Source organism: Cebus imitator, unplaced genomic scaffold (genome assembly GCF_001604975.1).
Source record: "Cebus imitator isolate Cc_AM_T3 unplaced genomic scaffold, Cebus_imitator-1.0 Scaffold139, whole genome shotgun sequence".
In the NCBI taxonomy this organism is placed as follows: Eukaryota; Metazoa; Chordata; class Mammalia; order Primates; family Cebidae; genus Cebus; species Cebus imitator.
The window spans coordinates 908,798-922,061 of record NW_016107454.1 but is presented as its reverse complement, the minus strand read 5'-3'; the positions used below and the strand labels follow the sequence as shown (position 1 = coordinate 922,061).

General features: G+C 44.8%; 1 protein-coding gene across 1 annotated transcript in view; it reads right to left on the bottom strand.

Annotated features, from left to right (window-relative positions):
• DCDC2C (doublecortin domain containing 2C) overlaps positions 1-13,264 on the bottom strand; it is a 149,744-nt gene that overhangs the window by 84,530 nt on the left and 51,950 nt on the right. The window contains exons 5-6 of the mRNA XM_017541994.2: positions 12,182-12,319; positions 10,458-10,521 (exon numbers count right to left, since the gene is read on the bottom strand). Of these exons, the coding sequence (XP_017397483.1) occupies positions 10,458-10,521; positions 12,182-12,319 (202 nt within the window). The remainder of the gene's footprint in view (positions 1-10,457; positions 10,522-12,181; positions 12,320-13,264) is intronic.

The window sequence follows — 13,264 nt, the reverse complement described above, 5'->3', positions numbered from 1 at the left end:
GGCCCCTCCCAAGACATGTGGGGATTATGGAAGCTAAATTCAAGATGAGATTTGGGTGTGAACACAGCCAAACCATATTGGGCTATGTCTGCTGTTTCTGCATGATTAGATGACAGTGACGCATCCCTCACTGGAGGCCCTCTCAGGTGTCACATCTTGGACTCAGGATGTCTGCCTGTCCTTCACTGGTGACGTGCACCATGCATTCAGAGCACAAAGCAATACCACTGTCCTTTCCAGCTAATGCCATCAGTAGGACATGCAAATATGCTCTTCCCTCCCAAACTTCCCTGCCCTAAGCTTTGGCCCAAGCCTGAGTCTGTCCTAGTCAACCTTCAGAATATAAAGCTTGTCGATGAATCTCACTAAAGTGGAAGATCTTGACTTCTTTTTTTTTTTTTTTTAGTTTTTATTTATTTATTTTTATTTTTAAAGACGGGGTTTCTCCATGTTGGTCACGCTGGTCTTGAACTCGCGACCTCAGGTGATCTGCCCGCCTTGGCCTCCAAAGTGCTAGGATTACAGGCATGAGCCACCACACCCAGCCTAAGATCTTGACTTCTTAAACAGCCCAAATTACAATATAAGTTGGAAAACTCACTAAAAGCAACAAAATTTTAATTCCATGGAAAAGGGAAAATATCATCTAACCCCCAACACTACATGAGGACCTTACAAACTGAATCACACACAATCCTAGTATTACACTTACTTAATTTTGCTCGGCTTAAACTCTCTGTCTTTTAAACATGAAGTCTCCAAGCAGTTCACAATACTTGGGTCAGAGGAGAGCAGGGACTATATCTTCCTAGTTGCATACAACAGAGGTAAGTAACAATAACTGCTGAAGTTGATACCTCCTCTGGCAACATTACAATTATAATTTAGTCTATTCGTGTAAACTATCATGCTAATAGACTAAACATTTGCAAAGGTTGTAATAACGCAGGATGCAGATTTTCTTCCATTTTTCTTGTATCTGAGCAGTAGCATCCTCAACGGTCACTGAGCAGCTCTGGTGGGTGAATTCATTCATTCCCCCAGTAATCACCTACTGAGTGTCTACAAGGTATCCAGTTGGAAATACATGACTAAAGGGCACAGTTCTACCCTGGAGAGCACGGCAGAGAGAAACACACAGGTAATGCCAAGTGCGAGTGCCTCACTTGGTTTTGTGTCCATTCTAAAGGGTGGGCTGTGAAGGAAGGTGCAATGGGCCCAAAAATGGCTTTACAGAGAAAATGGTGCTTAGAGTCAGACAATGGGAATAGTCAACGGTGGGACACGTATTCCAGGGAGAGCAAAGAAAACTGGGAAGAGCAGAGGGCTGTTTGACTAGAGACCCTGTGCAGCATGGCAGGACTAGAGGCACCCTGGTGAGTGCCCTTGCATTGATGACACAGAACTGGACAAGGACACAAACCCCTGGGTATGAGCCAGGGTCGAGGGCAAGAAGCCTTTAGTTACACCACTAATTAAATCTCCTTTTTAGAAAAATCCGTGACCATTCTAGATGCCTGGCCAGCAGTGGGCGCTCCTGAGCTGGTTGACATCCCAAGCCCCCCTCACCAGCGCTGGGTCTTGGCACCCCAGGTCAGCTGTGTGGTTTCAGGTCCCTCTGAGGTGTGATAGAATGGGAACGGTGCCTGCCTCCTGGGGTTGTGCTGGGGACCACAACACTTGAGACAGGGAGGGATCTCTGAGACAGGCTGGCAGCTGGCTAGTGCTCATCCAAACGCCAGAATGAACCTCTGTGAGTGAGTGGAGGGGTGGGACTTAACTCCGGACACACGAGCAGCAGTTGGGTATCAATGGTGGTCCAGGGGAGGATTGTGGAGGGGCTTTCTCAGGCAAATGAGTGAGCAGTGTACAGACATATCCCAAGCACTCAAGGTCCACGTCCCCCGAATAAGTCCAAACTCCTGCCACCCTCCCCCAGGACTCAGGCCTTCACCCACCCCAGCCTGCCTCCCTAACCCCATCCCAGGCAGCCTCACACACGCTTGCTGTTCCCCAGCTTGTCAGCTCCCCCAAAGCCCTACTCTCTCCAGAACATCTGCCTCCTCTCAGTCACCTGGAGAACTCTCCTATACATTCTCCAAGATCCAACTCAAAGGTCGTTTTGTTCACACACCGATATAGTTTGGATGTTTGTCCCCACCCAAATCTCATGTTGAATTGTGATCCCCATCCTTGCAGGTGGGGCCTGGTGGGAGGGTTTGGGTCATGCGAGTGGATCTCTGATGGGTTGCTGTTGTCCTCACGGCAGTGAGCAAGTTCTCACGAGATCAGGTTAAGCATGTGGTACCTCCCCCCACCCCCCACTGCCTCTCTTGCTCCTATTTTTGCCATGTGAAACTCCTACTTCTCTTTCACCTTCTGCCATGACTGGAAGCTCCCTGAGGTCTCCCCAGAAGCTAAGCAGATGCTACTGCCATGCTTCTTGCAGAACCATGAGCCAATTAAATCTCTTTTCTTTGTAAATTCTCCAGTCTCAGGTATTTCTTTATAGCAGTGCAAGAACGAATAAATACACACAGCTTCCTTCCCCCAATATCCCCTTTCCACGACCACATGCCTTGCAGTTTTCCACTTACACAACTGCTTCTCCTTCCGGCCTGCAAGTTTCCAAGGACAGGGGCAGGACCACGTGCTGAGTACTTGGGACAAAGTGCATGGCACTCCAGATGCCTTTTAATTGTCAGAGGAATGTGGATCTATAGCAGCACTTGGTAAAAAATTGATCCAGCAAGAAAACACAGATCAAGCAAGAATCCACGGCTTTCACAAGGAAGCACAGATGAACCTTACGTCTTACACCCACATTTCTCTCCGTCTCAAGTCTCAAGCCCCTCCAAAATGAATGTGAGCTCTATTTACAAAGGTGACAGGTACCTCTTCTCAATTTCATTCATCTTTCTTCCTACTAAAAATGTTTTCAGAAAATGAACCTGAGGCATGTTGGTTTTATTTCTCTGTGGTGCTTTAAAGACTATTATTTTTCTCCAGAGCCTATTTCAATTAATCAAGCTTTATTTTAATGCTATTGTAAGAAATTGCCTAGCTCAGGCACACAAAAGGCAGCCTCCCAGGGTAACTTGGGATGAGTCAGACAGTTTGCCTAACTAAAGGACAGTAACAACCTATTTTAGAGTTAGTCCATCCACAGGTGGAAAATGAAAAATGCCGACGGCAAAAGGTTCCCACGCGAACGCCCCAGCTCCATCCCAAGTGGGTCAAGGACCTCTACCAATTAATCAGCCCTGCTTTGAACATTTATTAAAGCAGAAGATTTGCAAACACTGCACCTGGCTGTTGCATCTTCACCTGCTAAAAGATGACAACAACTGTGGCCTTGACTGTTGTGAGATATTGCTCCAGCCTTGGCATGATTAGCCAGCAAATGTCAATTCCAAAGCATTCATTTCACAGTGAACTTTACTGTTCAGACCAGGTTATTAAAGTGTGGGTCTCAGTGTGGTACCATACATGCCACTGCAACTGTTTTCACACACACCTACACACACACACACGCACACATACACACACACACGCAAACACACACGCACGTGCACACACGCACGTACATGCACACACATGCACACACATGCACACATGCACACACGCACACACGCACACACGGACGCATACACGCACACACGCACAACCACACACACGGACGCATACACGCACGCACGCACACACACATGCACACACGCACGCACACATGCATGCACACACATGCACACACGCACACACACACAAACGGATGCACATACACATGCACACACACACATGCACACACACACGCATGCACATACACACATGCACATGCACGCATGCACACACACGCGCACCACTTTATATGCTTTATCCCCTTTTCATTACTGTTCACTACCAACACTTGCACTCCGTGTCCAAAAGAGAAGCATTTAATATTAACGTTCTGACTGCAGATTTGATATCAATACAATGCTTATTAACTATTGACTGATTTCTCACAGATGCCTGCACCATAAAACATTCATTTTAATATGTGAATGCAATTTTAAACATTCGTTAAATTAGCATTTCTTCTTTGGAAGGTAATGGCTACTAAAATCACAGTAAATGAAGTTCCTGTAAAACTGAATGCTATATAATATCAATTACTTTCATTGGACCAAAAGTACTTTGAAAATAGCCTGCGTGATTCTGTTGGTTCATTCACTTATTGCTTGATTCAAATAGTTGAGCACTGGAAAATATGTCATTACGAGTCTGCTGGCGTCCTGTCCGGCACAATTATTTTTCAGCAAGTAGAAAATAGAACTTCTAGGAAATTAAAGTAGAGCTAAGCAAGTTCTCACACAAATGCACAACACTCAACATAGGTATACATGTGCCATGGTGGTCTGCTGCACCTATCGACCCATCATCTAGGATTTAAGCCCTGCATGCATTAGGTATTTGTCCTAATACTCTCCCTCCCCTTTCCCTCTACTCACCGACAGGCCTAGGTGTGTGATGCTCCCCTCCCTGTGTCCATGTGTTCTCATTGTTCAGCTCCCACTTATAAGTGAGAACATGTGGTGTTTGGTTTTCTGATCCTGTGTTAGTTTGCTGAGAATCATCATCCATGTCCCTGCAAAGGACATGAACTCATTCTTTTTTATGGCTACATAGTACTCCATGGTGTATATGTGCCACATTTTCTTTATCCAGTCTATCATTGATGGGCATTTGGATTGGTTACAAGTCTTTGCTATTATAAATAGTGCTGCAATAAACATATATGGGCATGTGTCTTTATAGTAGAATTATTTATAATCCTTTGGGTATATACCCAGTAATGGTATATTCTCAGTAATGGGATTGCTGGGTCAAATAGTAGGGAAAGGGGCATTTTTTAACAGTGCAAATTCAAGTTATTTTGCTGAATTAAGACAAAAGTCTATTCAAAACGGAAACAGAACTAAGAGGCGAAGAGTTGTGCCCTCACATCTTTCCAACTTTCTGGACCATGTACCTCCAACAGCTTAAATTAGAAATTCATGGGCTTGGAAGAAAGTCTGATGACAGAGATCCAGAAAATGTAAAATAGGAGGGAAGAGAGGAGGAAGTCGGCTTTCCCTCAGACCCACAGAGGGCAGTTCCAGTCACGCCACGCAAATGTTAGGTACAGCTGGGATTCCAAGTGCAGAGGTCAGAGGCCAGACGCCTGCTCTTAAAACACTATAGCTTTGCCTTGAGGGCAGCAGTTAGTTTACTAAGGAAAACCGTCATCACACATAAATGTCACTCACTTTATAGACATCAGTTAGTTGCGAAGGAGGTCCATCCTTCTATTCCACAGAGAACCCCGCAATAATAATCCCAATCACAGAAGCAGATGTGTCCTCTGCTGAACATGCAAGGAATTCTGCTTGACATGAAAAACACTTTTATGCATGAATATCATCTCTTACACATCCCTCCACTCTCATGTAATAAACGTGCTCCTCTAGAGCTAAGCAACTTCTCACACAAATGCACAACCCCAAGTCCTGCTTCCTCCTCCTGCAGACCTAATCACGGCTCCTAAATGCACCATCCTCCTGCCATCCCTGGAATTCTGAGGTCAGCCTTGACTTCTCCCACTTCCTCCACAGTCATCTTGAGGTGCCACATTACTCTGTTATTCTCCATCTCACATCTTTGAATCAGGATTCCATGAATCATACTGCAAACACATAGCTATTTTTCGTACCACTAAGAAAGAAAGGACGTGTTATTTAAAGCATGTCGCCATGCTTTAATTTCCTGGAAGTTCTATTTTCTACTTACTGAAAAAGCCCTTCTAGAACCATTTAGATACCCATTTTTATGACATAGCATGCTTGTACTTAAAGAAAAATGAGAATATAACAGAAACAAATCACCTGAATACCCCCAAGATTTTACATCCAGAGTCTGACTCTTCCGAGACACTTTTTGACTGCGAGTCAAAGGCATCCATGCTCCTGCACATAGCGTGGGAAGGCTGCCCCACCGTCATCTCTGAAGAGCCTCCAAGTCACTGGTATCTGATCTGCACATTTCGGTGCTGGTGCTTTATGTCCCGCAGAGTGGGAGGCAATCCTTTTGCACCACTCTCAGGAACAAAACGTACCCAAATGTGGTTGGTCGCTTGCTGGCCACATAGCCCTTCCCTCTCAGGCTACACACAGGTTTGCAAAGCGAATCAGCTCTTCCGTGCTCCTCTGCTGAGGGAGAGCCTACTTCTCCACCTCCTGAGATCTGAGCTAGTTTGCAGCATCCTGCTGGAAGATAAGATGCCACGTGGAAGGGAACCAAAATGCTCAACAACCAGCACTCACTGCCAGACGTGTTGGTGAGGCCAGCGGGAACATCCCAATCCAGCAAACCTTCCACTGAACACAGCCTCCTAAGCAGCCAAAGTGAAACCAGCCCAAGACCTGTGCAGCCAAGTCACAGAACTTAAAGAAATCATAGCCCTTGTTGCCTGAAGCCCCTGGTTTGGGGGTGGCTCATTATACCACGTAGATCACTGACACTGGAAGCTGCACCTTTGTGTGTCTACCTCACTGTCTCAGGTCCTGCAGAGCTGGTTGCCACTCCGCAAGAATAGAAGAATTGAAGAAGAATATACTCAATGGATAGCAAATTTACATCTTGATGTTCTACTTTTAGGCCTTTCTATGTATATAGTAACTTTTTGTTTAAATTCTTTGTCACAGCAAAATCATTTTGAGAACATTTTACACAGCAGTTAAATTCAACATGTACAGAATCAACCCCATCCCCAACTCAATTGAAGACACAGTCAGATGAGCAGCTACAGCCAAGTTTCTCCATGAGCAACCAGCACCTGCAACGTGGCTGCCAACAGAAGTCCTGAGACACCGTCAACGTCAGCTGCACCTGTTCCAGGGATGTCAGGATGTGGGAACGTGCCCTCCATAGAATCCATGATACACAGCATCTCCCAAGTCCCACTGCTCTGCTCCACCTGTCACCTCATTGGGAATGTGTATTTTGCTCCCTTTCCAGTCCATACAATTTATTCCATCAGTAGTGGTGAGTATCAAGTAGATATGATCCACTGCACTCCCTTGCTTATATCTGGATCCCTGCAAATAAAAACATCTTCCTGGGGGGCCCAGCTCCCCGACCCCCTACCTGCCCATTCTCATAGTGCTTTCCCACCATGGGTATTAGGTGTTTCTTCCTGACTCCATTGGGCAGTGTTGATGGGAGACATAGGCAGATGTGGAAGTTAAACAGTTTATGGGAGAGGCATCACTGGTTTGTTGGAATTGTGGAGGCGGGGAGGTGTTGGTGCTGGTGGAATCTGGGTTGATTTAATTACTGGGATTTAATTCACTGAGCAGGAGGGTTAGATGAGGTCCGCTAGGTTACTGTCACGCTAATTGACACTCTGACTTCTCCAATGGTGGAAACTTACGCTTCCCTCATCTTTGTGTCTCTCATGCTGGCAGGGTGTGCTTGGCATACTTCCAGCAACTCACCATGGCCTCTGGACGACCAGAGGAATCAACAAGTGCCCCGTTCAGGCCTGATATCCTGGGGATCACAGGTTCTAGGTCATGTTTGTGATTTCTTCATTGAAGGGTCAAGAAAGACTTTCTGCTTTGTATTCTAGGTACTTTTTTTTTAAGCTTGCAAATTTAGAAGAAAATCCAGCCTCCAATTTTAGGAAAAGCTGTTACTTTGATTGGCTGATGTTATGAGTGTGTTCACATCACCAAGGGTCCCAACAGCCCCCCATATTCCTCAAGGCAATATCTTAATGGATGTTCACTCCTGTAATTTATTTTTTATTTTGTACCTTCTTTTCCAAAAAGATGCTGACAGGTCACATAGAAAACAGATAAAAGAGGTTTAGCAAGTTAGAAATGGAAAACCAGGGGCAAGCAAGTAAAGAAACAAACACATTTATCATAAATGGCTAAGTTGCTACAACTCATCATAAATTCAAGCCTCAGAGAAGTCCTGTGTGTGGAACTCTTTTCATTCTTAGAAGCACACCCGCTCTTCAAATGAAGCCAAAAAATATTAATACTGAGTTCTAAGATAACACATGTTTACAGATGTAGACCTTTATATATGGGACAATGAATATCGCAAGGCATATCATTTTTGCATTCTCAATGATCATCATTCATTCATCCATTCAACAAACACCCAATATTAAAATGCATTTCCTAGAAAAAGAAAATCCAAATAAATAAGGCGATCATTTGACTCAAGAAGCTACAAAAAATAACGAGTCGATTCAGAAGAAAAGCCCTGGCAGCAAAAGCCAGACAAGGACAACGTGAGAAAGAAGTCAGACAGGCCCTCCTCACTCATGAGCAGACATGCAAAAATGTCCGACAAAGCTTAGCAAAACATATTCAGAAAAACATTTTTTGAAACATAAGGCTTAATCAGCGAGTGAAGGTGGATGAGGACCGTGGTCGTGAACTCGGCGTGAAGACTCAGGTCAGCAGTGTCATTACCTCCAGCAGCAGCAGGCTACGTCAGTGCAAGTGCAGGGGAAGTGCAGGGCGCTCACCCCGGGCCAGACACTTGCCAGATGCACACAGTGGCTCACGGGTGAGAAAATCAAAGCTATATGCAGGAGGGTGATTAAAATGGCAATCATGAAACCTGAGCTGCAGCAGCAGAAAAGCAAAGCCCGGGGCTGTTAGTTACTGGGAAAGAACAGACCAGAACAATGTGGACCCTCAAAACCAGTGTGTCACAGTAGGGAGGGCATTCAAGCCTGTGAGCCGGGCAGACAGACACTGGCAAGGGTATGCGTTCAACAGCTTTGTCGAATAAATATTAATGTCAGTTGAACCACTAAAAGACAGCTTTGGTAGGATGGTCGGGGATATATGAGAATCACATAAACATGTTATAAGGACTGCTCAGCCCCTCTAGGATCCAGCTTCTGCATTCCTGTGTAGTCCTGTACCCTGATACCTCCTTGTCATTCTTCCTCATGCTTTATGCTGCAACTTCAAATTGTGTGTTGATTAGCAAACACACACACATATGCATCCATACACATAGGCACACAGGCATACACACACACATATGTATCCATGCACACAAATGTATTTATATGCACACCCATGTATGCCTCTGTACACATGCATATGCATTCATACACACACATGCATATGCATACACATACATGCATGTGCATACATACACACATGCACACACACATCCATACACACATGCATCATATATACATGTGTATGCATGCACACATGCACATATGCATCCATACACATACCTCCAAACATACATACGTATACACATACACATCATATGCACACATATATGCATCATACACATTCACACATGAATGTACACCTGTACATGTACTCATGTGCACACATGCACACATATGCCTCCATACACCCATGCATTCATACATATACATGCATGCCTCCATACACACTTATGTATTTATACATATACATACATGCATTCTTACACATGCACCTATACACACATGCATATACACATATGCCTCTGTACACATGTGCACCTATACACACATGTATTCATATGCACACACATGTATTCATGTGCACATACACATGCATCCATGTACACGCATATGCACCCACTCACACATGGATTCATGTGCACACACACATGCATCCACTCACACATATGTATTCAAATGCACACAGATGCATCCATGTACACACACATCCACTCACACATGTATTCATATGCACACATATGCATTCATGTACACACATATGCATCCACTCACACATGTATTCATGTGCACACAAATGCATCCATGTACACACACATGCATCCACTTACACATGTATTCATATGCACATGCATCCATGTACACACATATGCATCCACTCACATGTATGCATATGCACACATGCATGCATCCATACATACACATGCATCCACTCACACATATTCATATTCACACAGACATATGCATCCATACATATACATGCATGCCTCCATGCACACATATTTATACACACATGCACCCGTACATGCATACACATATGTATTCATACACACATGCGCATGCAGTGAGCTGCTTCTCCCCGCTGCTGCCTTACTGCCACATCTGCCTGGAATGTCCTCCTCCCACCCTTCACCAGAGCCCACTGCCACTCATGCTGAGCTTGAATCAATTACTCTCCTCTCGTCTCATAAGAGTTCAAATATATTTTTGTCTTCACACCTACTGGGTTGCATTACAAATGCCTGTGTGTACCTCTCAGCTCCGGGCTCTGTGCTGCAAGCATAAACTTCCTCTCCTGTTACACCATTCTCAGGAGTGCACCGGCTTTTTCTTTATAAGCCTGGTACTGATGCTGGTCCAGGAAGCTCTGTTTACAGCCCGGGCCCTCGCACGGCACTGTGCCCTTGTTAATGCCAGAAGGCGCCAGAATCAGGAACAAGTTACTTACTTGTTTTAAAACGTTATTTACTTTTTTCTTTCTCTGTAGGTGTTTTTCAACATTCGCATACCTTCTGCAAGACAAAAGATATTCAACTTGAAATGTAACTCCCTGCGGAGTTATCTCTATAAAATGTAGGCTGCCTGGTCTTTAGGAGGGGAGTGACCATGCGGAGGAGCAAGCTGTCCACAGGGGACATGGCTCATGCAGCAGTGATTTCCCGGCCTCAGAAACAGAAAGCACCCCAGGAATCTGCTGGATTTCCTTCCTGGAGATCAGATGGCCCATCCTCCTTCTACCACAGCCCAGATCCCCTGCCCACCCGCCGCCTCTGCAAGTGCAGGCATCCCATTTCCAGTTCCTCTTTAGTGAGGATTTCTCCAATAGCTGCTACTCAGATTTGGAAATGTTTCTACCCCAGGATTCTCTGCAAAACAGCACCTCCTTGGTCTATTCTGTGTAAGCCACATGAGCTTCAGTCTCTGTACGATTGCATGCAGCCTCCTGTTGACCCTAAGCTCAACAACTTCAGCAAAGGAAAAAGACATTTAAGCCACTCAGACTCAGTCAGGGCTTCCCAATGAACAGATGATGGCAAAAAGCAAAACACATTGCGAGGTGGGAAACACGTAGGGGCAGGTAGAAAGAACGACTCCACTCCACAGCCCCGAGATGCTTCTCCTCACTGTGCATCAGGACTATTAGCACGAATTAAGTCAATAAAATCAAGAAATAGCCACGTGTGCCAGGCACACAGGTGGGACTCCAACCTAACCATCTGCCTGGATACCAAACTCTGTGGGGTTGTCCTCGGTAGACAGGACAAAGGGAGCCTTTCTCTGCCTTGAAGGACAAACCCTAGCAGCACATGAAGCAGCATGGGAGGAGGCCATCCCGGACGCTGCGCCCTCAACGGAGGTTCAAGCTCTCCAAATGCAGAAGGCGCTCGTGCCACAAAACCTCAGGTGTAGAGGAAGGCTGGCCACCTGCATGGTGTGCAAACCATCTGTCCTGCTCCACAATGACAGGGAAAATGACAGCTCTTTTTCTTTGCTTGAGATAATAACCATTAAAAACTTGATGACAAACTAGCTCCAGGAAGGTTCCTAGTAAGCCCTCAAGTCGTGTCCTACTCGAAATGCATTTCAAACACACCAGTCAGGGCTGAACAGCTGAGAATGAAGAATCCCACAGATGGGCTCCAGGACCACCTGTCTCTGCACCCTTCATCTCCCTGCCGGTCACTGCTTCATGGCCATAAACACACATGCAGTGGGGCACCCGCTTAGCCACACCCAGAATGACTACGAAAATCATGGCTTTTTTCACCAGGAGAGAGCGACACTCAGCACAGACTGTATTTTAGGTATGGGAAAGCAAGCCAAATCAAGAAAACAAAGCATCACACTGGGTACGCCACGGGCAGCCATGCTGTGCCTAGAATCGGCTCTGAAACTATATCGCACATTTCAAGTCTCGATCTCTAAGATTCCTGGTTTCCCAGAGAAAAGCAGCAGACCCAGCGCAGATCTTTCTGTCCTTGTGAATACATCATACAAGAGCAGTTCCCCCACACCTCATTTTTAAAATCTAAAATTGTATCATATGTAAGAATATTACATTTCACCACTGAAAAATAACCAATAGCTGAACTGGACCTATTTGGGAGAGATACTAGGGGAAAGGCAATTTGTTTCCAGCACTCAGGAAGGGAAGGTATGAAGCATGCTCACTGTTGGACCTCGCTGGGCACCCTCGGAGACTTCCAGTAAGGAAAATGCTTGAAGGTCTCCAGTCCGGCAGCAACATAAAAGTGATTGTCTTGCAAATCCTTTGAGTTATCCAATAGATGCCCATCCATTGTAAACAATCTGCAAAAACAGAAAGAAGAAATGGGATAGAGATTTGAGGATCAGTAACACAGGGCTTGGGGTACGTGTGCAGACACTGTGACTAGTGCATGGACCACTGGAGAAACAGCGCTCATCATTAGCCAGGGTCACCCAAATGGGCCAATTAATCCCAATGGGAGCTGCTCTTCCAGGATGAGACCTGCTTTCCATTTTTAGATTTTTTTAAATTAAAGCGTATTTTTAATTATACACAAGTGCTCAGAGGCTCTCAAGAACATGTTACACTCTTGGTTAGTGTTCAATTAATTTTAACTAATAACAGCTAAAATTACCACAAATTGGCTCATATTGTTATAACTACTTTGAAAACAAACCAGGATGTATTAGCAGATAATATGCATTTTTATAAGTACCAAAAGACTAATATTAGTCTACTTTTTTTATTTCTTTGATTTTCAGTTTACTATTCTTGATCGATCCAACAGAAAGCAAGATAGAAACATTCAACAAATATATCATTTGTTCATTTTTCTCTTCTACATTAACCTGTTAGACACATTTGTCACTCTGAAAATTATAATTCACAAGAATTCCGAATTGAATTCTAATAAAAATAATTACTTTCATCAATTTTCTGATAATGCTAGTATTAGTCTACTTTTTACTCAGTACTCGTTTGGGGCAGGTACTCCTTCACTAATTTATTTAGGAAACGATTCAATTCATTCAATGCTGAGCCTCTGCATGCATAAGACGATGAGGTAGGCAATGCATTCAATAGAAATTTGCATGGAAGGTCTCTGCCTCTCCAGAGTCAGGAAGCACACAAAAGCCTGCAAAGCCGAACATGACAGGTGAAGTGCAAAGGGCTGGGGGCCCAAGAGAAGAAAGGCTGAACCCAGTGCAGGCTTCACAAAGGTGGAGGAACTTGAAACAGGGTCGGGAGGGTGCGTGGGACTTCAT